Source organism: Pseudopodoces humilis, chromosome 2 (assembly GCF_049639895.1).
Source record: "Pseudopodoces humilis isolate 2021_Gansu_Grassland_sample_001 chromosome 2, ASM4963989v1, whole genome shotgun sequence".
NCBI lineage: Eukaryota > Metazoa > Chordata > Aves > Passeriformes > Paridae > Pseudopodoces > Pseudopodoces humilis.
In genome coordinates, this window is record NC_142201.1 from 84755007 (window position 1) to 84780876 (window position 25870).

Sequence of the window (25870 nt, forward strand, 5' to 3'; positions counted from 1 at the left end):
TGTACGTTGAATTAATTTCCTTTATTTATATATAGGAAAGGAAATAAAAGAATATGATGGTATACACCAGATACTTGACCCCAAGTGTCCCCTCTAGCAGACTTTCTGCACACATTACCCACAGTAATGTCTGTGCTTTGCCTTTTCCTCCACAAAAACACTCCTAAAAATACTCCTACCCCAATAGTCCATGGTCAGGATTAGGCCCTCCACTTAGGACCTAAGGCACAAGTCTCTGCCACTTGAGCCAGAGAAATCTCTACTACAGGTGTGAAGGAGGAGCAGGCAGGGGAAAACAGCTAGGGAGGGACATGGGAGGGAGCTGTGGTCCTGTAGATGTGCTGCCTGGGGCTTGAGTTTGCCATCTGCCATCAGAATGAGCCCCTATCCCACTATTGATTTATATAATACATTGTTTTACATAGAATATATTGATATTGGATTGATATAACTGGTTGGGCTACTCACCTTGCAAATCAGCATTTAAAACAACAACAAAAAAATAGATCATGAGTTTAGAGAGCCTCTGTCATCTGCTGCGGTATCCCAAGGGAAAACCTGTATTTTAAAGGGCTGATCCAGCCGAGAAAGCCATCAAATGACAGCAGCAGAAAGAGACTAATCAAATCCTAAAGACACATCTGGAAAAACAAGCTGTGTGTCTTGGCCTGCTGTGCACACTAACAGTATCCAGAGGTGATCACCAACCCAATGGGTCTTTACTGGAGCCCAGAAACCCTAACTGGATCAGGTCAGTCTCTCTTGGCTGGAGGGGTTTGTCCCCCTCAATCTCTTCTGGATGTCTTGCAATGCAGCATAACCCACCCTGGCTGACCTGCCACTGCTTGTCTTACAAGCTTACTGTCTCACAGACCAGCACTGCTGCATTTGGGCATTTTCCAGACTTTTTTCTACCTTCAGAGCTTTTCATGGTGGGTTCCCAAACCACATTAAAAAGAAATATAACTGAGCAGAGTCACCCCAGAACCAACTTAGTGACACAGGAAGGGCTGCAGATGGGATGTGCATGGGACATCTCCATCCCGGGGGCCCTGCTGGGTCCATCTTCACATGCCTGTCCCCGTCACCTTCCCAGGCTGCTGGCATGGCTCACAGCAGGCAAGACATGGCTATGCTGAAGCAAAAGGGCACTTCTCTGAGCTGTCAGCAGCTGCTCATCTCTGTGTTAGCTTAGGTACATTAAGGCATGAAGACCAAGTGCATAGGAAGCAGCGAGACCCTCCAGGTGCCTCCAAATCAGCCCCTGAGACCTTTTCCATTGAAATATTTCTCAAGTCCTCCTCCAAGATGTTCACTCTCATCGGGGTGAGGAAGAGGAGCTTCTGGCTTTGGGTTGACCCCATGAACACTGCCCATCTGGGTTAAGCTGTTGGCTAAAAGACGAGTCCATGGAAGGAGCTGGATCCACCCCCACCCGCTGCTGGGCTGCAGCCCCCAGATGAGCTGTCATCATCCTTGTCCCTGTCCAAGTCTCTCCACCACAGCGGGGATTTCGGCAAGGCAGAAATATAGGCGGCTCTGTTCCTCGCTTCTTTTTCCTGCTCCTGGGAGAAGGAAGGGGGAAAAATAGCACAAGGATATCAGCAGATAAAAGACCCAGGTGGGGGGATGCTCCCACCACCCCTGAGAAGCCAAGGGTCTGTAAGGTTCCCCCTGGGAGCTTCCTTCAAATTAAACTGTGGTGTGGAGGCCATGTGCTCTAGAGCTCAGCAGGAAGGCTGCAGCAGAACATTGCAGCTCTTCAGCAATCAAACCCAGCCCTCCCATGTCACCTATGGGTGGAGAGGAGGGACCCCTCAAATAGCCCCACGTGCAGGTCATGTCATATGAGACACTTGTTTGGAAAGCATTGAATTCCATCAGATGAATGAGATCTGTTCCAGTTTGTATTCCCAGGAGCAGACAATAGCAAGTCAACCCCAAGCACAGCCACAAGATGTCTTGTACCAATCTCAGTGCAGGAACTATAACCTGTTTATATCTGGGTGCTAAAAACAAAAAGGGATTTGGCTTCAGGGAGTGGGTGAGTATCTGAAGGATTTTAACCACAGGACAGTGGTTGCTGCTAGATGGGTGGGAACGCAGCCCATTAGCTGGACAGCCGCAGGACCGCACCCTGCTGTGCACAGCAGCAGGAGTTACCTGCAAGAAGAGGATGTTATCTTTGGAAATGGCTTCCATCAAGTCCTTGTGGAGGGAGAGTTCGCCATGCAGGCGGCCAGCCTCAGCCAGAGCCTCATGCAGCAGGCAGCTCTGCCGGCCTGGCCGCTGCCGGTAGAAGAGGACATAGGCGGTGTCTTTGGGGAAGAACGAGGTGACGTTACTGACTGACTCGAAGGAGGAGAAGGAAACTCTGGTGTCATTGAAGAGGTACCACTGGATTTCAAAGTCCAATTGTTTGTCAGAGGCCTGTTTTGGCACCCCATCCCGGGGCTGGCCATGGGGGACAGTGTCAGTGCACTCCCTGGAGTAACAGTAGTAGTGGCCACTCTCAGAGGAGATGCCTGAATGCACCACCACACTGCAGAGGTCGTACACGACAGTCATGAAGCCACTCCCTGGGGCAGCACCATCCTTCCCACGCCGGCAAACCTTCTCAGTTTCCTCTGGAGCAACAAGGATGGGTAGCTTGAGCACCACAGGGATGGAGACATTGTCCAAGATCTTCTTCCGCTTCATAGTCTGTGGGTCAAAGGAAAACCGCAGCAGTGTGAGGATGAGGTAGTGTGGACCCTCTGTCAGCTCTGCCACCTTCTCAGCATCCTGCAAGGATGCACATTTCTCACAGTGGTATTTATTCTCTGCTGTCAGTCTCTCCGGGGATAGAAAATAGTTGATTAAATCTGGGACAGATCTGGAGTCCTTGGGAGCATGTGCCTGCTCCCCAAAAGTCGAGACAGGGTCTTTGGCTGCATCTACCCCAACATCATTGCCACATACGGGATTTGCTGCTTTTCCTGGTTCCTGGAAACCTAATGTTTCCACCGACACTGTTGGGGCTGCGTTGTCACTGGCCATGGGGGCCTTCCTCTGGATCCAGGGAGAGCCCATAAGCTGGCCTGCATTTTCTGGAGGCTCAATGAACTGTGCACCAATTTCTTCCACTGGTAGAACAGATGTGGTCCTACGCACATTCCTGTCCGACGGAGGAAAAGCCAGGGACAGGTCTGTGAAGGCTTCTTCTCGGGACGAAACATTCAGGCACTTCAAGCAGCGGATCTTTGTCATCATTTTACCCCCAAACATCTTCTCAATCAATGTCTTGTTTAAGTAATGATGTTCCACTGCCTGAGACATCAAGCTGGATTCCTTGAGTTTCTGGTAGATCCTTTTCCCAGTTTTTTCTTCTTCATGCAATCTTTGGCAGGGGAGAAAAAGGCTGTGTTATGCATCAATATAACACCAAGAGGTAGTTTCTAAAGTAGGGCTCCTGTTCTTCACCGCAAGTGGTTGATCCCAGTTAACCTGCCTGAACCCAGGGGTCTGATGCTGTGGGAGAAAGGTGGGAAGGAGTCAGACAGGATTTGGGAACCTGAAGTCTTCATGTGCCACTGAGCCCACACTTCTAGAGGGATCACTGAGACACCACTGACTGGGACATTTGATATTTTTAGGTAAAAGTCAAAAATCGGCATTTTACAGATTAGGCTGAGTGGCTTGTCAGGTGAATCTCTATGGTTGGTGATTTTAGATTAGATATCAGGAAAAATCACTGGAAGGGTGGTCAGGCATTGGAAGAAACTGACCAAGGACGTAGTGAAATCACTGTTCCTAGAAGTGTTAAAAAATGCATAGATGTGGCATTTAGGGACATGATTTAGTGGTAGACTTCGTGGTGCTGGGTTAATGGCTGGACTCAATGATCATAGGGGTCTTTTCCAACCTTAATGACTCTGTAATTTTATGAATTCCTTGTGTCCTCAGAGCAAAGGCAGAAATTTTCAAGTTGAATTAAGTTCTGACCTTACCCCTAAAATTATCCAAACAGGGTTTTATTAAGGAGCCTCAGACCAGTCTCACCATCCCAACCCTCCACTCTCCCAACTCCTCTGGGTCTCAGCCACTGTTTGTAAGTGGGTGAGCACTAAACATCGCATTGAGGTTTAGGGACACTGTTGTCACCAGGCTCCAGGATCACAGCACTCGTCACATACCGGTCCAGCAAATACTTGAGGTACTCTGAGCAGTCCTGCTGAGCTCCAGGGGTGAACCAGGGTGGCCAGGAGGCAGAGAGGAAGCTCTCAGGGGAGATGGCAGGTCGCTGGCAGCAACACAGAAGAAATGCATTTAATCCTAGCAGTTTTTCTTCAATTCACACAGGGGGATGGAGAGAGGAGGAGTGGGTTTTTTGGCTGGTTCACTGGGAACACAGTGTTCTGTGCTTGATAAGGTCCCTTTTCCCCCCCTACAAAGGCTAATCCCTGTGCACAGCACTTGGTTTGCCGTTAGCCAGGATGGTAAGGATGAATTTCAAACATTATTTTACATATACTTCTATAAAATACCCATGTGTTTATTATTCAATTTTTAAATGGTTTATTGGCTTGATCCAGATAATTCTACTTAATTCAGCCTGAATTTAATTTGCTGCTCCATTTAATTTGATCAGGATCTCTCTCATCAAATCCTCTTTAAAAAAAAAAGGCAAAAAAATCCACTAAATTCCACCAAATATTCTGATCACTGCAGGCAGGTAATCTGTTACCAGTAATGCAATTGCTGTCATTAGGAAGCAGATGTCTAATTAACATGGAAAAAGACCCATCTTTAGCAAAAAAGTAACTTTAAGAACAACCCAAAGAAGAAAAATAACTGAAAGGAAATTAACATCAGCTACACAGCAAGGAAATATGCTTCTGTACTTGCTCATCACAGAACACAGACACTCTAAACTGCCATCAAAACCTAAGCTCTTCTATGACCAAATATTAAATTTAACAGGATGTCTATATTTCCCCCCAAGGTCATCTGTAGTGACATAATACCACAATGCTACCAGCCAGCTCTGACAGTCAAAGCTTTGGAAATGGAGAAGCCTGGATGACTTGCTACCCAGCAAGGGAAAATTCACTGGCTTTCCAAAACCTGGTTTTTCTAGGGACAGAAAGATATATTTTCAAGAGAGGAATTAGATATGACCTAGCTGTATCTCCAGGAGTCACATTTGTCATGGAAATATTTACAATTAGTTTAAGGATGTTATTTTTATTTTACTTTCCTTCACATACAGAGAAATTTAAAGACCTGGAATCTAAGGGGACTTTTATAATTATCCTTTTAACAAAACCACTTTTAAAACAATTTTCACCAATTGCTAGTGCTTTGCTGGGCAGCAGTGGGACAAGCGAGCTGCTCCAGTCTTCTCCCTTCCTGCACAGCAAGAAACAAAACCTCTGCTTCACACCACAGGCTTCTCAGCTGGCCACAGATGTAAACTATTACCTAATGGACTTCATTGTCAAAACCATTAGCTATTACATCAGCCCAGCCCAGCCCAAGAGGACCACAAGTTAAAGACAGGCAGCCTGGTGTGAACATAGCCCACTTTCATGGGTGATAGGAGTTTCCTCTCCACCTCTCCCAAAATTAGCCTCCTTCATATAAACAAAATTTGTCCCATTACAAAAACCCACCAAGATCCACAGCTCCTTATCAGCACGTTAGAGCCGGCAGGAAGCAACTGGGAGACGAGCCTTTCCGCAGCCGACAGTCCAAACAAATAACTAGAACATGAAATAATTACCTGACTGTGCTCCAAAAATGCAAAGAGCCACTGGAGCTTTGTCATCAGGGGCTGGGAGTTGCCCTCAGTTAAATTCAACACTGAATGCCGAAAGCTGTGAAAGAAAAGCAGAGATGCAATCTGTGAGATGGAAAATCAGTGTGGGACATGCAAGGCTGGAGTGACAAGCACCCCCCGGAGCAGTCTTGAACGGGAGCAAGGGAGGAAAAACTCACTCTGAAGCCATGAAAAGAGATTGTATGATGCTGTTCATGTAGCAGGTGTTTCCCAAGTTAATTAACCCAATCTTTCCTGTCTCTGATTTGGATGCCAGGCGTGGGTAGAAGCAGGCCAGCTCATTCTTCTGGGAGGTCCAAGCATTTTGTCCCAAGAGGTGTTTAATCCGGTCTTCATTTGGAATTGGGAGAGCCTTGGAAAGAGAGATCTGTGTTACAAATCATTATCTATTCTCACAGGAGGAAGCTGAGGGGCAGGCATCGATCTCTTCTCTCTGCTGATCAGTGAGAGGGCACAAGAAAACAGCATGAAGCTGTGTCAGGGGAGGTTTAGGCTGGATATTAGGAAAAGTGTCCAGCATGGACTGGCTGGACACTGGAACAGGTTTCCCAGGGAAGCTGTCATGGCACCAAGCCAAGAAGCATTTGGACAATGCTCTCAGGCACACGGTGTGGTTCCTGGGGTTGTCCTGTGCAGGGTCAGGAGTTGAGCTCGATGATCCTTGTGGGTTCCCTCCAGCTCAGGGTATTCTATGATCCTATGACTGATCTTTTCCCATGAAGAATTAGTAATGGGCAACTGCAAAACTCCTCTGCTAGAGGTGTTCATACAGCCTATATTTCCTGTTCTTCACGTGAACCTCCCTCCATGCAAGGAATAGTTTACCTGTTTGTATTAGTCCTTTAGAGGCATTTGAGAATAACATTATAGCTAAAACCTACAGGCACTATCAGGGCTTCTGCAGGCCCACCATTAGAGAAGTAACTTCCTTCAACCTGCCTACACAGGGCTCACGCTCAGAATTCTAATCCCCTTTCTTCTACAACCATCTGAGGTGCTGAGGTCAGGACATCCCTACCAGTGGGACAGTCCCTCTATTCCACGCTACCAACAAAGATGCCATTTCCATATGGAAAGCAGTAAAATGACTGAGAAAAGCATGACTTACTTTAACTGCTTCTAGGACTGGTTCATAGAGGTCTGGGAATCCTGAGAAGCGGAAGAACATGCAGTGGATGAGCTCGGCCAGCTGCTCCAGGGAGCTGGTTGCAGAATTGGAATCCTCCTTCTTCAAAGAAGCCACCAGCCTGGGGATGTGGGGAAGTAGCTGGAAAAGAAAAATTCACTACAAAAATTACTCCACATTATTCACAGAATTTTAATACATTTATGGGAATTAAATTCACCTGCAGCCAGAAAAGACAGTGAACAGGAGTTCAGTGCCATTCTAGACTTCATCCTTCACCCTTTGAACTCAACAGCAACTCTCTTGTTGATTTTGGCAACCCTAGAGTGTTTTGTGTTGCATGACACCTGCAGGTTTGTGCTGCTGCTTTGCTGAGCTGCAACTGCCATTCTTTAGTCTCCCCTAAATCCCACATCCACAGTGGAAAGGATATGCTGACTGCCAAGTGCAGGGATTCAAATCTGCAAGGTAGATGGGATTAGCCTAAAAGGCATGTTGGCTGCTGTGCTCTGGTGTTATTTTATACTGAATATACTGAACTGGAATTGGTATGGTTGGATGGATGGCAACAGGCATACAAACAGTACATTCTTTACTTTGCTTTCATCTCAAAAATGTAAAAAATGCACAAGCAGATGCAGATGCAAATGCAAATGATCCATTGCTCACGGGCACCCTCTGCTGACCCTGCAGCTGCACACAGAATTAATAACCTATTTCCAACCCTGCAGATGTGCTAGAGTGACCCAGGCACTTACATAACCTTTTTCATATTTATATTTTAAGTTATTTTTAGCACAGTGCAATGCTGGAGTAAAGTATCAGGACCCCAGTCCAGCCATTTCCTGGTCCTCTCTTCTTCTCCTCTTTTTTCTTTCCCTACATAATGTTGAGATTTTAACTATTTCCCTTCCAACAGGAAAGGCTGTTGGGGGAAGCAAATCAATTGCAGCACCTTTTTATACATCAGAATTTTGCCAAGCTGTGATGGGAACATTTCTCAAAACCCTTCCAAAGTGCCAGGACAAACACAAAAAGACACGGTTTGGCCCTGTTGGATTTTCAATATTTTTTTAATAAAGGAGGACATTTATGCTTATGGGCTACAGATGGAAACTTCAAGCCAAGAACAACTCACAGCTTTTGGAGTGTTTGAAAATTTGATGCCCAGCTGAAGACAATACATTGGAATGACTATTTTTAGAAACCAAAGAGTTTCTCAAGAAATTCAGGTTCCTTCAAAGTATCTCCAGCTGAGAAAGGAAAAAGCATCAGCTGAAAATGTTGGCTAGCTTTGTTTTTTCCTAGCCTTATCTGTTTATTCTGTGAACTTTAGGTGAAAAGCCAGATATAAGGGCTTTAATGAGAAAGTACAAAATCAAACATTAATAGGAGTAATTTTTCATCACTGCTTTTATCAGTACAATCACTACAAGCATGCTTTTGCCTTCAGCCTTACTTTTTAAATTCAGCATTCCAGAGACAACACCAGCAGGAAGCAGAGCTGTGCCTTAGTGCCAACAGCAAAACAAACTATAAAATATCACTGTAGAAATGAAAAGGGAATATTCAAATGATGCCAAAAGTTGTTTTTTGCTTTTAACAGAGAATTTGTGTAGTGTAGTGTTCTGATCCAATCTTCTGGTCTTGCTGTACTGATGCTGTACAAACCTTTCAAAGATGACCCACCACTTAAAGAAATGGGTGCCACATGTTGGTGACAATTTAAAGCCACATGTGGAATGGGACCCACTGAGTCCAACAGACAGTGAGGAAAAGCAAGGGCTGTTTAATAACATATTCCCTGCCCTCCACAGGGAGAGCACTCTGAGATGTTCTCAGTGTAAAGGATCCCCCAAACGCACTCCAAAGCCAGAGTGGCAACATCTGCCACACCTTAGGCCCCCCACTATCCCTGCTGCCCCACAGCAGGGTTATACTCAGTAACATCCAAGTGCCAGACACAGCCTTACCAAGTGAAACGCCTCGTGGGAGTGCTGGAAGCTCAGCAGCATGTACTGCAGGACAGACAAAGCCCCCTCCCTCACAATGGGGTACAGCAGCTTGGAGAAGACCTGGTGGAGGAGAAAAAAAAGCAAGTGAGAAGGCAGGATGGCACTGCAACCAGCAGAAGGGAACAGCAGGAAACAGAGGCACTGGGCATTTACCATGGCTGCTGGTCTCTTCCTACTCTATGCTGGTAGTTAGCCTGTAACTAGGTCTCCAGGGTCATCTCCTGCCCAGAGTATTGGCTCAGGGTACTCTTAAAAATACTGTGTGTGTTATCCTCACCCTTTCAGGCTTGTGTAATGCCTGTGCTGCACCTCCATATCTCCTCATGAAGAAGCCATGCAAGCTCAGCAGAATGCTAGATTTTCTAGAATGTACCTCTTAATTTATTCAGGTATTTGGAACTTTATCACTAACCTTTCAGACAAAGATATAAAAAGCAAGCATCTTTTTCAAAGGCTACATAATGATATTTATTCTATTTTACAAAAAATACCTGTATATCCTCTACTGCTGTCAGATAGTACTTTTGAGGGGTTTCCAAAAATCACGTTATTTTATGGCTGTGTCCCTTTCCTATGCATCAAAAATTAAAGGAAAGAAAGAAAAGCCAAAGATGCTTGGCTACTGTCCCACTGCTCAATGCATTTGAGGGGTCACAAATGCAGTTACTGATAATGTTCCGTTACTGATAATTATAGAATGACAGTATCATTTAGATGAGAAAATACCTCTAAAATCATTGAGCCCAACTGTTAACCCAGCACTGCCAAGTCCACCATTAAACCATGTCCCTAAGAGCCCTGTCTTAGTAGTTTCTACTGTGACTTCTTCTGGCAGCTCAGCCAGGTTTTATCCCCATCATTCGAAGGAGGGAAGAGTAGGACCACGGAATGGAAAAAGTTCTGAAATAGTGACCAGTTTCAGTGCTTCATCACAGTTTTCTGAGACAGCAAGTACTCACTGCTGAAACAGGTAATGGCAACGGCAGCAAGTGCTTTATCCACACTAATAAAAGAACTAAGCCAGGGCACAGGCTTTAAAACTGACCTGTGACTCTGCAGACTATTAATATGCTCACTGATATGTACTTTGCCTGTGCCAGCCAGCAATGACCCAGGCACGGTCAAAGGAGAGCATGTCACATTCCCAAAAGCAAGTTTTACAAGAGCTTCATAGTTCAGGAAGGAGAGTGTTCAACTGGTTTGAAAATCTTTGGCTACTTTATTTCATAATTTTTAAGATATCAGTACCTCTGCAGACCACAACCTGCAGAATCCCAGGCTGAACATCACTCCTAGCTGCAATATCAGTATCCCTTGGGACAGCAAACTCTTTTTTGCTCTATGTATCTCATCTTGTCATTTGAAAGGCAAGGTGATATTTCAGGTACAAGATGGCATTTCTGTGGTTCACATTCACATTTAAAAGAGCCAACTGACCTTTTCTATTTTTGAAAGAGTGACTTCAATCAAGATGCTGAACTTTTTCACTGCAGCCAAACCCTTCAGCAGAGCAATTATCCACTTGTCTATGTTCTTTCCCAGGGGCCAGGACACCCAGTCAATCATCCTGAAATGAAACACAAACTCTTAAATAAATTTAATGCATGTCTTATAAAAGTCAAGCTCCACTCTGGGTCAAACCTCCTCCAAACTGGTGTCCAGTCACTGGGATGAGACAGGCTATTCACAAGGCATTTCACATGTTATTCAAAGCACAGCAGAGCCTGAAGTAGAAATACCCCAATGTCACCATAACGCTGTGGTTCATCAGAGGATCAAGCCCACAAGTAAAGTAAAGTAAAGTGGGGATTTTCTTCCACAAACTTTGGTCTAGTCAAGTTCAAGTTTTTAAAACTGGTGCAGTGCTCTATATACTACTCATGTGAGGGTTTGATTGAGGTCTCCGCATTGTCACCATTAGAAAGCAAACTATACTAGTTTAATCTCTGCATTTTTACTGGTAAGAAAAAAACACTCAGATTCACATATTTTAGTTCTCTGTGTGGGAAACATTGATTTCCAAGAACATACTTTAAAAATGCCATGTGAAAACTAGTAGAAGCCAATTATTCCTGAATGTCACAAGTAAAAAAAATTAATTTCCAGTCACTCAACCAATGTGTTGCCATGTTTCTGCAAGAAATAAGTGCTTTACAGAAGTTTCTCATAAAACAATAAGTCTTCACTAAGACTAAGTGAAGACACATTGGTTCTATTTAAATTTCATGTTAAACAGCCAGCAAGTAAATAAGACTTGGGATCTCCAAGTATCAAACTTTGCTGACCATTTGAGTACCTTTGATTTGAAGATACCCCAGATCTTCAGGTTACACCAGAGTCCAGCTACTTTACCCAGTCAGATCCTTTTGCTTATCAATCTGTATCTCATGCAAAATCAAAAAAAGAGAAGACAGATAACTAACAGCCACAAGGCAAAGAGCAGGAATTAGTGAAGTTTACAAGGAACTGGGAAAATTGAAGTCTAGTCAGTAAAAAAATCTTTAAAAGCAGAACATGTTGGTATGTTGAAAAATAATAAAAGTCAAACCAAGTTGGATAATAAAGCAAATGCCAGAGAAGCTTGCACAGACATTTGCACCAGAGGAGAACAAGGAAAGCCATGTGATCACTGTATGTGAAGATGCACAGCTGTCAAGCATCATCAACACAAGATCAAGGAGTCACAAGGAAGACCCTGAGGATTAGAAATGTAGAACTGGAAGGAAATGTATTGATTCAAAAGGCATGGAAGCCACTAGGAGTGGAGGCTCCAGTAACTCATCTGCTTGAAGATAACCAGGCAGATACCAGGTGACTACAAGATCCCAGTGTAACAGCAGCCATGGAAAAGACCAGCACCATCTGTGGTGCAGAAGGAAAGGTCTCTAGAGCAAAACAGTGACATCTGAGGCTGTGGTGAGGCTGTCATGATGAACATGGTGCACAAACACCACCATCTGTGCCCATGACCAATGGACCATGTTGAAGAAACATGTTCAGGTGGCAGGGGAAATGAAGAACACTTCCTGCAAGGAAAGCTTAAAATAACTGGGCTTGTTTAGCACAGCCATGAGAAAGCAGAGATGGGAAGGGACAGCTCTTCCTGCACATATTGAAGGAATAAACACCAGGGAGGCAACAGATAGCTCAGCTATTTCTGTTGGCATAACATCAAATGAACTGTAAGATGGCCAGAAATACACACAGACTGGCTGTCAGAAGAGAGATTTGACCCACTAAAGCAACCCAGTGGTGGAAGAGCTGTGAAAGAACAGCAGTGGGAGCATTGTCCTGCTTTGAGAAGCAGAGTTAAACATTCATGAAAGGGGTCTGTAATGTCAAAGCTATAAAGCAGGGAGATTGATCCAGAGATTCAAAGCTCCTTTTTCTCCCTAGCTTCTTTAAACAGGCATAAAATAACCTTAGTTGCTTGAAGCTATACTTTGCCAGCACTGGTGGCTAAGTTACAATGCTGCCCATATTGCTACAGTAGGAAGAAATTATATTTTAAATTCACATTGCACAATCCACAAATGTTTTAGTAGTGATAACCCTAATTTGACAAAGGAGTAATCGATTTGTTATGCTAAACTTTTAGAAGCCCAGACCCTGATCTCAAGAGACAGCGAGTGCCTGCACAGCTGTGTGACAGCAGATGCTTCCTACATCTGGACCTGGGCTCTTTGGAATAGATACATCCCCAGGAAAAAACAAAACAAAACAGACACACAACAAAAACAAACAAAAAAAAACAAAACAAAAAAAAACACCAAAACAAAACACAATCCAAATCTGTGAATACCTCTTACGTCACAGATGCACAATAATAAAGTTTATCTAAAAATAGACAAACTCTGTAAAAGAGACTGTGGTGTACACTTATGCCAGCAGGTGACAGCCTTGCTTTTTTTTTTTACCACTACTTGCTCTTTACATGCTTGACCAGAAGCTCCACCCGAAGTCCAGTTTACTTCCTGCTACTCCCAAACCCAAACTTTAGAAGAAGACACTTCTAGGTGCAAGCAGTTTGTCAGGGATTCTAAGCTAAAAGATCCTTAAATTTGTACATTTTCCTTTGATTTTCTAGGCATGGAGCACACACATCAAACAGCCTGTGGTCATGCTGTTTTTGAGGGACCCACTTGCCATAAACATGCTGCCAAAACACCAACATTTCTCCTAAATGACCTTAATTACATTTTGCAGGCTCTGACTAATATTTATTTGTCCTTCTTCGTGACAAAGAATGTTCTAAGCAATGATGCAATTGATTTGGCAACCTCTGTATTTAGACACTTGAACTCTTAGAAGATTAACTGTCTGGAGCTTGTAGCAGCAAGTGTCCAGAAGGAGAAAAAGATGGAGAAGTGGGTTAGGAACTGAACTAATAACTTAATCTTTTGTCTTGGGTTACTCTGGATTCTGGGAAAAGCATAACCTTGCCCAGCAAGCAAAAGAGAAGTAACCCTTTTCTGCATGTATAAACTCCCATCAGGAATAATGCGTTTCTGACATGTAACCTTATTGGGAGGGAGACACAAATCCCTCCCTGTAACAAGAAGAGGAAAAAAATGCTTCCAGTGACATCAAGTCACTTGTGTTAAGTGCACACACCACTGCATGTGAATATCATCTATTTAAATGTAGAGCTCTAAGGAAAGCATGGGTTAAAGACAGACTCATGGAATAATTTAGGCTAGAAAATATCCTTAAGATCATTGAAGATACACCTGAGTAAGTGCAGAGCAAGGCACTGGAGCACAGAAATGCTGTAGGACTTGGCCATAAGGATGCAAAGAAGATGTGGTGATGCCAAAGAGGGCACTGGTGCTGCAAAGACCAGGTCTGGAATATATCAGGTAGCGTTTCACCCTCTACTCTTCATCATGCTTTGACAAGGTCTCCACTGACTCTACCTGTCCAACTGCAGCACTTCCACCTGACAAGGGCCAAGGTGGGACCTGGAAATCCCCCTCACATAAGTCTTTAGCTGTGACTGATGGCTTAAGATGATGTCCTTCTCGAGGGAGACAAAGATCATCAGGAAATCCTGAAAAGAAGATTTCTGGGAAGAAAAAGCCCTCAGCAGCTTCAGAGATAAAAAAAAATCATCAGATGTCTTTAAGATAGCCTGTGTTGGACATCCTTTAATACAATTTATTTCTAAGAAACTAAATTAAACCAAACAAATATAATAATATCCATAATCATAGCAACAACCACTCTTTAGTTCTCTGGGACCTCAGGGATAGAAGAAATTATACAGAAGTTTTCTTTTTCCCTACACACTCCTCACCAGGCAACACCAGCCAAGCTGCTTGAGATAAAACCACACAGAGCATTTCTCCAAATTGAGCTAAAGCTTTCACTCACACAGCCTCTCCTACCTGCCAATGGCCATCATCATTTGCACATCAGTGATGCTGTCATCATTGGTGAGGTTTCTTATGACGCCATCCATGAGCTCCAGAGGGACAAACTGAACCACACTGGCCAAGGCATTGGAGGGAGCTTCCTGTTCCTCTGCAAGACAGGGATGGCCCCCAGTAATGAAGATGTTAGCTGACAGGAAAACCGGGCACACTAGGTCATTTCTTGTCCTGAAAACCAAATAATTTCTGCCCACAAAAATAGAATCATAGAATTGTTTAGGTTAGAAAAGCTTTCTAAGATCAAGTCCAACCCTTAACCCAGCACTGCTAAGTCCACCACTAAACCACATCCCCAAGAGCCAATCCACACATCATGGAGCAGATATTGAGCTGTTGCCAATGAGCAGTGTAGAGTCCACCGTTAGCTGTGCTAGGAAGATAATACCTCAAATCCCAGTGCAGCACATAATGAAGCTGGATTTTAGCAGATGGCTGTTCCCTGAAGCCATACGTAGCCCCAAGGGAGGAAGAGATCACAAGTACGTATTTGGCCCAAGTCAGGTACCAAATTTCCTCTGTTTGCTCTCTTTTTACTAAATACTGCAAATAATTGCAAAAAGATGCAACTGCAATTTTGCCTGCCTGGCAATGGGCCTCCTTCCAATGGATGAAGATATACTGAAAAACCCATTTCCTGTGGTCTTAGGAATAGCTAAAGCAGGAGCTCACCAGCCTTTCATGGCACTGGTACCTCCAAAAACCGTCTTAAACCCTCCACAATAACCTAAAGGCACCAGAATTTGGATAAATATTGTCTGTCTCACTTTAAGAGGCAACCACCCTTCAGACAGTCAGTAGGGCTTCATACCTCTAGGTCAGTGAGAAATAACTGCTTCGCTTTATCCCTATTCTCTGGCAGGGAGCAGGCTGCAGAGCACCACCAAGTCAGCCATAACATAACAGAGCAGCATTTCTAAAAGCTCTCAAGTTCCACTCTAAGGAGCCGCAGATAAAATGTTTTCCCTTAAGCCCAGCTGATGCTGGAAAGTGCTGAACACAAACTTGTGCTGCAAATGCTTCAATCCTGTTAACAGCTTCTGTCTGGAGACTCTCTCTGGTTTCAGGGTGATATTGTTTTCCCAGCCCAGAGCCCCAGTAACTTTTAGAGGTGCTTGTCTATTATATTTCACCTGTGGCTGCATTTCTGTAGTGGATGAAAACCCTGCAAGATGTCAAACTAATTGAGTTTGACTTCATCAGAGCCAATGTTTACATTCCCAGTCTTTTTTTAATTATAATATTTAAATTACCTGTTGAAGAAATTATGGTGAATAGTTCTTTCAAAGAGGGCAGGATGGCTGAGGTCTGAGTCCTCCAGATCCTCTGCAGCAGGCCACTCACTTTGTTCACCTGCTCCAAGAACTCCATGATCTCCTCTTCCCCCTCAGAGATGCACTGGAACTGCCCGATGCACCGGATCAGCTGCTGACAGAACAAGAGCTGGTGTTTTCCCGTGGGAATGCACTGAGGATGCTGCATTAAGAGTTTGCTGATCTTCGCACACTGCTTGGGGCTGGGCCTCTCGCAGACTTTCCGGAGCACCTCAATCCTCAGTAAGCTGAAGATGTTGTTTGCTGATGGGCTTTCCAGGACAAACTGCAGTCCTAACTGGATATAATCAAGTACATAATGGCTTCTCTTCCCCAGAGGTCCATAGCCTTCCTGGAGGAGACTCAGCAGGAAGCGGACATTGAAGAATTCCTCAAATTCCTCTGGGTGATAATGGCCATAGACCTCCAAAACCTCTTTCCCAATCTCTCTTTTATACTTGGTGTCCCCAGTGAGATAAAGCTTGGTGGACAGCTCCAGCATAGACCAGCACTGCTCACTGTCCATGGGCTGCTTTGCTGCCTCGATAACGCGCCTCACAAGACCTTGCTTCACATTGTTGGGGTAAGAGGACATCACCACAGCTTCCAGTATCTTATCCATCTCTGCTCCTTGCTCCTAAAAGAGAGGGACAAAGCAGCTGGTTAGTTCAAGGAGGGTCTGCCGAGCTTTTAAGCCCAGGCTGGGGCAAGGGAGGTCACATAAGCAGAGCTATCTGGAACCACTCTGAAGAGGATAATTCTTGTGGCCTTTTCATGTAGTATTCAGAAAAGTTTCCACTCCAGTGATGTTTGATTGAGACTAAAGTCCCCCAAAACCGAATGAATACACAAAGATACAGAACTTCTTCCAATTAATCACACATTTGAGCATTTCTGTCTTGCAAACAACCAACTACAGACCCACAGAGGGGACAAGTGGGGAATTAAGGGAGCCAAGGTCTTACACTGGTGTCTGCTGGCTCAGGTGTCCTCAAGAGGCAAAGATGGTCCCAATGATTGTCCTCACATTCAAGGAAGGAGAGAAAAAGCCCAGGGAAGCAGAGGTGGGATTGCAGCCTCTCTGTGCAATGTCAGGGGTGTTTGTTTAACATCTACACCGTGCTGCCAGCCACTCCATCCGAGTGGTGCAGTCTTGGCTGCTCCCCAGGGACCTGCCGCATTTGTATGCGAGACCAAAGCGAGCTGGGAGAGAAACTGCAGAGTCAGGCAAAGTTCCCCATTTGTCACAGCCTGAATTCACCAGCAATAAAGCATTAGAGAAGATTTTTTTTTAAAAAACAACAAGTAATTCCCAAGGAAAAGCTCAGAATAACATTTATAACCAGGTGTTAAATACACTACAGCACAGAAAAACCCAAAAAACCAAAAAAAAACCCAAAAAAACCAAACAAACAATCCACATTATAGAGTGATAAAATTAGACAGTCAGGATTTCTTGTAATGTATTACAGAGACTAGAAAGACTCATCCCCAGCAAGTCCCCCCAGTGCAATACACTCCACAAATAGATGTTTGGAGAAGGACCCTTTCTGCCTATAGCCTAAAACAAGCCACACTCATGTATCTGACCAGAATAATAATCCCCACCTTTCTGTTCCTCAGCTCCCTAATCTGTGAAATGAGAACAACATGCACCAGTTCCTAGTGAGGTTGGTTAAAAGATCCTTCATTAGCACTTGGGAAGAATCTGGAGTTTTTCAAGTGGACAGGTCTACAAAGAATATAAATGCAGATGACATGTAACCCAAGTATGGTTTTCACAGATAACATCCAGAAGAGACCTCAGCAGATGCCATCCATGGACCATGCCATCCCTGGAGTAAGCCTGAGAGTATCTTTTTGCCTGGTTGACAGCTGCTTGAGGGTGAAGAAGTAAAACCATGCCAGACACAAACATCAAGCTCTGACTCACAGCTGCTTGGCTGGAAAGCCTTCCCACTTCACCAAATATCACCTCTTCCCATCACTGCTTCCCCACAATCTCACAGGATGAAAAAAAAAAAACATTATTAATAAATATATATACATGTATATAGCCACCTCCCATCCAGCCATGACTGAAGACTACATTGCAATCAATGCCTCTCCAAGAACCACCTTGCCTTTTCTGGTCCCTGCCTGCTGACTCATACATTCCTCCGCTCACATGCTGGATTTATTTTTCCCCATCAAGCATTACTGCTGTCTTCCCTGCAACAAGCTATGGCAAAGCTAATGCTCTCCATCACACTGTTTTCCCAGGATAGAATATATAAACAGGACTCCTGAGGGACCAGCCTGCATTAAACCAGTGGCAAACAGGGACAAGATAGAAGACAAAATCGCACAGATGTCTTTTCACCTCAAACAGAAAGTACCACAGTATCAGCAAAGGTTAAAAGTCAACGTGGAGAGCAGATGGGGCTTGCAGACAGTCCAAAATCAGGAGGAGCATTTGTCCTTGCTTAGTTCAGTGGTTGTCTTGGCCAGAAACAAACTGGCACACAGCTGCAGTCAGGCTGGTACCCCTTTCATCTCCTCTCTGCAGAAGCCTGAGCCCAGACACCCTGGTCATCTGGCACATAGATAAGGGGCCAGGAGGAGATAGAAGGATCTACAGTTCTCACTGGTTACGTCTCACTATTACTTCCCTGAAGCAATCCGTGCTGAGTCTGGCACAGTGATTTGGAAACACCACACAGTCAGGATTGCCAAATAATAGCCACATTTCTTTTAGGTCTAACCCCATAAATCACCACAGTCCCCTAGTGTACGTGGTGTTGGGTGCTCTCGCTGTCCCTCTCGGATGTGATGGCTGCCCACTACTGCCTCCACTATGATCATGCTTTTAGCAACTCTAGTATTTCCAAATTTCATCCAAATTTTTGATGCAAAGAGTCCAATTTCATCTGAAGTTTGAGATAAACTTGCATCTCCTAAAATGACTTGGTTCTTCCTCAGGCTGATCACAGAAAGGGACAGGAGGATGGGCTTCCTCAGTGTTGCTGCCTGGAGTGCAACTGGGTTGCATCTGACACTGTGTAGCAGGACAAAGCTGAAACAAACTCCCTCCACATTCAATAGGCAAACAAGTCCCAAAAAACCATCTGCCTCAGGAGGAAACATCATAGTGACTTATATGGACATTAAGACCTTGAAGACACACAGGGAGAACCACCTGAGGTGACCTTGTGATGAAGGGTCCATGCTCTCCTCACCAATGAAGGGCTTTACAGGACAAGGCTGGCCTTTAGGTAATACAGTCCCACCTGCACCTCTCCAACGAACCCCTCAACGAGAGGGGACAAACCAGTCCATGCTTCTGCTGGTACCAGGGTAGACCAAACTGCTCCCTGGGTGTGGCCAGACAAGGCCAGGATGAAGGATGCTAGCCAGGCCATATATTATAATCTTAGCACTACATTAAAGCAACATTTAAGTGGCTTTGTAATATGCAGTAATAAATATTATAGTCTTAAAACTACACTAGAAAAAGCATTCTACACTAAAAGATCATACACATGTCAAAGGCTAGGAATTAAGATGGCTAATTCAAGACAAGCACAACTCTAGATGCTTTCAGAACAATATTAGCTTAGGCATCTGATATTAACTTTCCCCCCCTCTCCCAAGACGTCCCTGGAAAGTGAATCAGCTTTGCAGTGGAGGAGTAAAGTGATTTGGAGTGTTGTCTGTAAGATCACAGTCTCATTTGTTGTAGAAATTGGAAGTGTGTCATAAATAACCCAGGGAACTGTAGGAAAGGGAAGGACAGTTCATTATCAGGCAGCTGAATGCTGCCTTGGAGATCTGGTCCCTGGTTCTCCTCTGTTTAATACTGAAATAAAGAGACTAAATATTCAGACAATCAGGCTTCTATAATGAGTGTTCCTGAAGTAGAACAACCTTTCTGTACTTCTTCCTCACCAGCATCAAGACTGAAGAGCTGGGAAGATTGGCTCATTCCTGCATGTGAACAGAACCAAGTTCCTGGAGCACACAACGATGAAGTAGAAGGTCAAAGAGTTAATTATTAAACTGAAGAGTCACATTGAGGTTCCCATCTGTTTTGTAGCTCACATAAAACAGAGAGTACACAATAGGAGCTTTGCAGAGAAAAAGAAAAAATCTCATGAAATGGCAAAACTGTTCTGCTACCCCAGTGAATGATTGGCAGGAACAATACAGGCAAAATCACAGAATGAGGAGAAAAAGAACCTTGGGAGGTCTCTAGCCCAAACTCTCCACAGCCAAAATCAACCCCAGCTGCTCAGGGCTTTATCCTTGAAGGTCTAGAAAATATTCCAGGATGGAAATCTTACAACAACCCTGGGCAACCAGCTCCTGTTCTAATTAGCTCATAGTGGGAAGGGTTTCCCTATTTGCAATTGGAAGCTCTTGTTTAATTTTATGTCTGTTTTTTCTTATTCACCTACCTTGTACTCCTATAAAAAGCCTGGATTCATCTCCTGAATAACCTCCTTGTAGGCACTGGGGAATTGTTCCCCAGTGAGTCCCCAGACAGTCAGTTCCAAGCCTTCAACAGTTCAAGGGATTAGTCCATCCCAGTTGAATCCATTCCAAAATACTTTGCATTTGTCCTTGTTGAATTCCATGAGGTTCATGTCAGCCACAGCATGTCCTGGCCCTCCTGTATGGCGGCCCTGTCATTTCCTCCTCCATGTCATTCATAAAAAATAATAAAAAGGAAAGGTTCTAGGATAGTTCCAGCCTGTTTCCTACCCAATTATCAGTCCATATATCTGTCTTTGATACAAGGATGGTGCAGGGCATAATCTCAAAAGCCTTACAGACATCAAAGATGCTTGCTGACTACAAGATGGGTCTCTGATAGGACAGGCACCCAAGCATGTTCTTGAAATCAGAGGGAAAAGGAATTTAAGCAAAAAGCAGCATTGACCAGCTTAGTGTCACTCTCCAAAATGGGTAAACCACAAAAACAAACCCCAAAACCCAACCTCAGGATGAAAAATCACCTTTGACTTTGTCTGGGTCTAGTCTTCATACTCTGTACTGTTTCAAGCTGTACTTATAGTTCTCTTCTGCCTATTCTTTTTCTTTAATTGGGATCCATTTCAATTGAAATCTATCCAATTACTTCTAAATCAATTCATTCCGTTAGCCCTGCCAGCAGCAGATTTCCAGTAAAGTCTCCTCAGTACTTCTTGCTGAATATAGTACCACCCTAGCTCTTAACAAAGCTCTGAAAACATAGATGCAAGATGTATCTTACCTTTAGGGAACCTTAGTAATAAATTCAGCACATTTCCTACAATGGCATCATAGAGACTTTGATAAATACCACTAAAGAAGGAAAAATAATTCCCACCATCCAAATATAGAGTGATACATAAAGTGGTTTGCTTCTGACTTAAAAAGAAAAATATCTATTTCCCTGAACTCCCTGGAGGTCTGGAAGTACTGAAATGAGACTCACCTTTTATTGTCCTTAACTCCTGCCAAAATAGTTTCTTTTATGTCAGCCAAGACATTACTGCTATTCCTGCTGCATGCTCCAGGCAGCCAGGCAATTAGGGCTCAATCCTGCAGCATGCTGAGCTGCTGCAGGATAAAAGGGAGCTCACATAGTGCCTTCCTAGAGCACAAAAAATACCCTATTCTCTAAAATTTCTACAGAATTTACCATGATACCACTTGGTATACAACTTCTTACAAGGACCAGCCCTGCTGTCACCTCTCTGGGTCTGTTTTCCAGAAATACCAAAATAATTGTGTTCTAATGACTTTTTTTTTTTTCAGGGAACAAATGTCCAATGAATTCATAGGCAAAGAGAATTTTTTTTGGTTCAAAGTACATCTCTGTTCAGCCAGCTAAGAAGGGGAAAACCACAGCCTGCACACCATTACCACATCTAATAGATACTCATGTTGTTGTAGCAATATGAAAACTGAGGCACATCGAGACCATAGAATCATAGAATGGTTGGAAGGGACCTTAAAGACTATCTCAATCAAAGCATTTGCTCAAGGAGATGGAGTAGGTTGTGACAGAGTCAGCAGCCAAACCTCTCCAGACCTGCAAATACATCAATGGCAATGCTCCACTGCACTTTGCTTTCAGCTGCTGAGTTGAACCCCATAAAGTGCTGTGGCATAGCAGAGCACCAGGTAATTTTTTATGAGATCTAAGCAGAAAATCAGAGCTAATAACTGCAGAAAAATCCCATTAAATAGCCCTTTAGAAAGAGAAGTGAGAGTCTACCCATTTGCAGTCATAACAGGGAAAAAAATGCCAGCACAGAAGCCTGGCTGAATTTTTTTGCATGTGATTATAATCTGCTTTTTTTAAATTCACCTTCTCATTTCAAGGAGATCACATATTCCTTGCTTCCTGTCCCAGACTGTTTTCCAGTAGCAGATTGGACTCGTGTTGTGTGTCTCCTACTCACTAGAGTTAATTACTTGTGGCTGACGAAGCTCTTCATGCTTTTCTATCCTCAGAATCAGAACTGCCTTTAGTACAGCACTGATGGAGATTGTCCTTCACCACAGGCAGCAGAATTGGAGTAGGACATTGCCCTGCACCACAGGAAGTAGCAGATTCAGAGCAGGAGGCTGTCCCTACGCTCTACAGGACAGTAGCTTTCAGTTCTCTCCAGAAAGCTCTGTAGCTTTCTGCTCTCTCCAGAGAGTGAAGGTTTATTTAAAGCATTGTCACCCAGCTGGACTGCTGGCATTTTGCACAGCTTTGCTGTACATCAGGAGCTCCACCTTGGGAACAAGGAGTTCCTCTCTTGTGGCCACACACTTTTAGACATCTCAAAAAAGTAACCAACCAGAAGATAGTTATTTGCAATCAGCCTAAATTTATCATATAGTAGTCCCTACTTTCTTTAAAATTTGTTGATATTTTAAATCCACAGACTACTGCAGACCCTTTTCCTTTTTTCTGCAGTACCATGTATTTCACTGTTCTTTTTTCCTCTAAAACATAAATACGTTTGACCACATCATGCAATTCTATCAGTCCTCTCCAAGTGACAGTGCTGGGCAGGCTGCCCTACTTCAACCCATCTATCTTACCTACCCTACCCTGCTCTCTTATTTCCCCAGTGCTTCTTCTTTGATCCCTTTGGTACACACAGATCCCCTAGTTTCTTCTCTTGCTCTGTTTTTTGCTGTTAGGCACTAAATCATCAAATTAAAAAAAAAAAGCTAAGGGTGGACATCAAAGCAATCCATGTATTACCAAATAAAGCCCAAGGCTCTAGAATCTCATTCTTTCTTTCTCCAGACTCCTCCTGCCATCTCCATTCCTTCCCTTCAGTCAACAGCCACATACACACATCTCTAGTACCTACTGGTATCCTTTTCTAATAAAGCATCTCAAAACCATCACTAGCATATTACCAACCATCCTGGTACTGATACAGAAAGCAAAACATAGGGAATTAAGCTCCCCTCTCCCTTGAAAACCAGCAGGAGAAAAAGGCACATGAGGCAAGGCTTGCTCCAACTACCAGACCAGCAGTGACAAGCCAATGACTCCGTGGCTGAGCCCAGCACCAATTCCAGAAAAAAACAACCCACCCCAGGTGCTTTTGATTTCTCTGAATTTATTTGGCATTGGATGCCCAAAAGCTCTGTCCCACCTGCAATAGATAAGTTTTTCCCAGTTTTCCTCCTCGCATCCTCCAGTTGGAAAGATCTTCCTTTTCTTTCCCCAAAAGACTTCTGCTTTCCTGCTTAGCTAGAGCTCTCAGCCTTGGCTGTGACACCCTACTTCCATAAGGCTTTATACTAGAAGTGCCCAGATCCTGCACTGACCTTCAGGCCAACGTCCTTGCTATCACTGTTCCTGGAGACTGTAAAAACATCTACTCCGGAAAGCTGGTTGTTTTCCTGAAGGTATTTATAGCATTAAAATCACTCTTCTTTCTTCAGGTTTCTGTCTGCTTTTGTCTCTGTACAGAAATTAAAACCCTGGATATAACCCAAGGAAAAACCACGTCCTGTTCACCAAAGCATATCAGACTGAGGGCAGATACTGAAAATGCTGCCTGGGATTCATCAGACACTGCTTCACTGTTTGGAGACAGATCTCCAATTTTTGGTGGTGCCTTCAGGAAAGGAAAAAATGGGGTATGGTTCCCATTTGAGACCTCAGTTTCCCTCCAGCTCCCAATATATTTGGCTTTGCATCAGCCAATTCAGTGAGCAGGAATTCCAAGGGAGACCATGGCAAACTTTATGAACTCCATCACAAAGGTGCCCAAAGCATTTTGAGACCACTCCTCAGGTAAAGCTCAGTTGCATCCTTTCAGTCTAGGTACGGCATGCTATTGAAATTTCCCTGCCACTTGATGCAGCAGAGCACAGTTGAGCTCCCAAAGTGCTGTGAAAACCTCACAGCAGTGCAAATATTTCAACATCTGCTTTTATTCTTCAGTAACACCTGCAAAGTCCAAGCAAGGGCAGATCTAACCTGAAATTGGATTGTATTTCAGCTAATCTGAATTTGTCCTTCACTTTTAGAGTCTTTGGATCCCTATGGAATGGGAACATCCCTAGATGTCTCTCCCCAGGTCAGCTTCCCTGGGGAAAACCTGAATCTGTCTCGGCCAGTTTGTTATAACAAGATGCTGCCTTATAAACAGGTTTGCACGGCCCTGCAGGCACTGGGGGAATGCACAAACCCCCATTTTCCAATGTTGCTCCTGTATTTCTCCCTCCAAGCATTCACCTATAGCCTGATTCCCAAAAAGCCAAATGGTCAAGCACCATTCCCTTCTGCACCCTGACCACAGAGCATCCCTTTGTCCAAGCATCTCTCTGGGAATCCCAAAACCTGGGCCTTTCTCCCAAACTCCTCCCTACAAGCATTCCTCTCTTGAGCATCCTTCCTGCATCTCAGCCTTTTGAGCAGTTCTCACTCCAACCATCTCTCCTGCATACCTCCCTCCAAGACCTCTGCTACATTCCAACCCCAGAACATCCCTCTCAGTATCCCTCCCAAGTACCCCTACCCTTATCCTGAGCATCCCTCCCTCAGAGCATCCCAGTTCCTGAGAACACCAACTCTATCCTGACCCTCAAAGAGCCCTTACTTCCAGCTCCTTCCTGCATCCCAACTGCCAATCATTCTTGCCTCTGAGCTTCCCTCCTGCAACACCTTCCACCAGCACCCCTCCTGCACCACTTCCCTTGAGCAGCCTACCTGCATCCCTCACCCAGAGTATCCCTCATTCCATACATCCCTTTCCCTGAATACTGCTCCTTCATCTCTTCCCCCGAGTACCCTTCCTATACCCTTCTCACTGAGTATTCCTCCTGAATCCCTCTCCCAGAGGATTAATCACCCCGAGCACTCCTCCTGTACCTCTTACCCAGAGCACTTCTGCATCTCTCACTCTGAGCATTCCTCCAGGACTCCTTTTCCCAACTACTCCATCTGCACCCCTTCCCCTGAGCACCCCTCCTACACTTTTCAGCCCGAATATTCCTCCTGAATCCCTCACCCCAAGCACATCTCCCTTACCTCGCACTGGAGTATCCCTCCTGCATCCCTCACTCCGAGCGTTCCTCCTGCATCTCTCACGCCGAGCGTCCCTCCTGCATCCCTCACGCACCTCTTTCCCCGACTCCTCCTGCATCCCTTCCCCTGAGCATCCCTCCAACATCCCGAGCCCGACCTCCGCTACTGCACCACCTCCCCGGCATTCGACCCCCGCCTCCTGCGATCACCCTAACCCCTGACCGCCCGGATCCTGCACCCCTTTCCCTTCCGCCCGCCCCGCGTTACCTCCGGCCCGGGCCGGCTGCGAGCCGCAGTCCCAGGGCAGTACTGGGCAGGGCCGAGGGCGACGGGGAAACTACATCTCCCAGCGGGCCGGGCCGAGCCGTGCCGGGCCGTGCCGGGAGCGCCGCGCCCCCCCGCTTCCTCCGCCTCCCTCCGCCTCTCGGCCAGCGGCGGAGCTCGGCGGCTGGAGGGGGCGCAGGTGGGTCCCCGGTGGGGCTGGGGGGCGTGGGGAGGGCCGGGGGCACCCCCAGCGGAATTCCCCGAGGGGGGAACGGGGGACATAGGCACGGGGAGAAAGCGGGGACCTGCTGCCGGGAGCCGCGCAGCTGGTCCGCTGTGGGATGCGGGAAGGAGGGGTGAGTCCCCTTCTGAAGGGGAATTTGGG

The 25870-nt window shown here is 45.0% G+C and overlaps 2 protein-coding genes across 7 annotated transcripts in view; one reads left to right on the forward strand and one right to left on the reverse strand.

Annotated features, from left to right (window-relative positions):
• USP35 (ubiquitin specific peptidase 35) overlaps window positions 1–25870 on the reverse strand; it is a 26078-nt gene continuing 208 nt past the window's right edge. Inside the window, exons 2-12 of one of the 6 annotated variants that reach the window (XM_088051222.1) lie at window positions 23514–23650; window positions 15645–16341; window positions 14350–14485; window positions 10400–10529; window positions 8921–9022; window positions 6930–7088; window positions 5980–6173; window positions 5765–5858; window positions 4176–4282; window positions 2164–3379; window positions 1–1565 (exon numbers count right to left, since the gene is read on the reverse strand). In XM_088051222.1, coding sequence (XP_087907348.1) covers window positions 1395–1565; window positions 2164–3379; window positions 4176–4282; window positions 5765–5858; window positions 5980–6173; window positions 6930–7088; window positions 8921–9022; window positions 10400–10529; window positions 14350–14485; window positions 15645–16326 — 2991 coding nt within the window. In that variant the 5' untranslated portion in view covers window positions 16327–16341; window positions 23514–23650 and the 3' untranslated portion in view covers window positions 1–1394. Of the gene's footprint in view, window positions 1566–2163; window positions 3380–4175; window positions 4283–5764; window positions 5859–5979; window positions 6174–6929; window positions 7089–8920; window positions 9023–10399; window positions 10530–14349; window positions 14486–15644; window positions 16342–16669; window positions 16908–20140; window positions 20322–23338; window positions 23473–23513; window positions 23651–25488; window positions 25607–25870 lie in introns of those variants that run through there. The other 5 variants (XM_088051220.1, XM_088051223.1, XM_088051218.1 and 2 more) reach the window with 5 other exon arrangements.
• The window catches only part of KCTD21 (potassium channel tetramerization domain containing 21), a 13994-nt gene continuing 13768 nt past the window's right edge, over window positions 25645–25870 (forward strand). The window contains exon 1 of the mRNA XM_014252812.2: window positions 25645–25684. The gene's annotated coding sequence lies outside the window, so the exon portion shown is untranslated. The remainder of the gene's footprint in view (window positions 25685–25870) is intronic.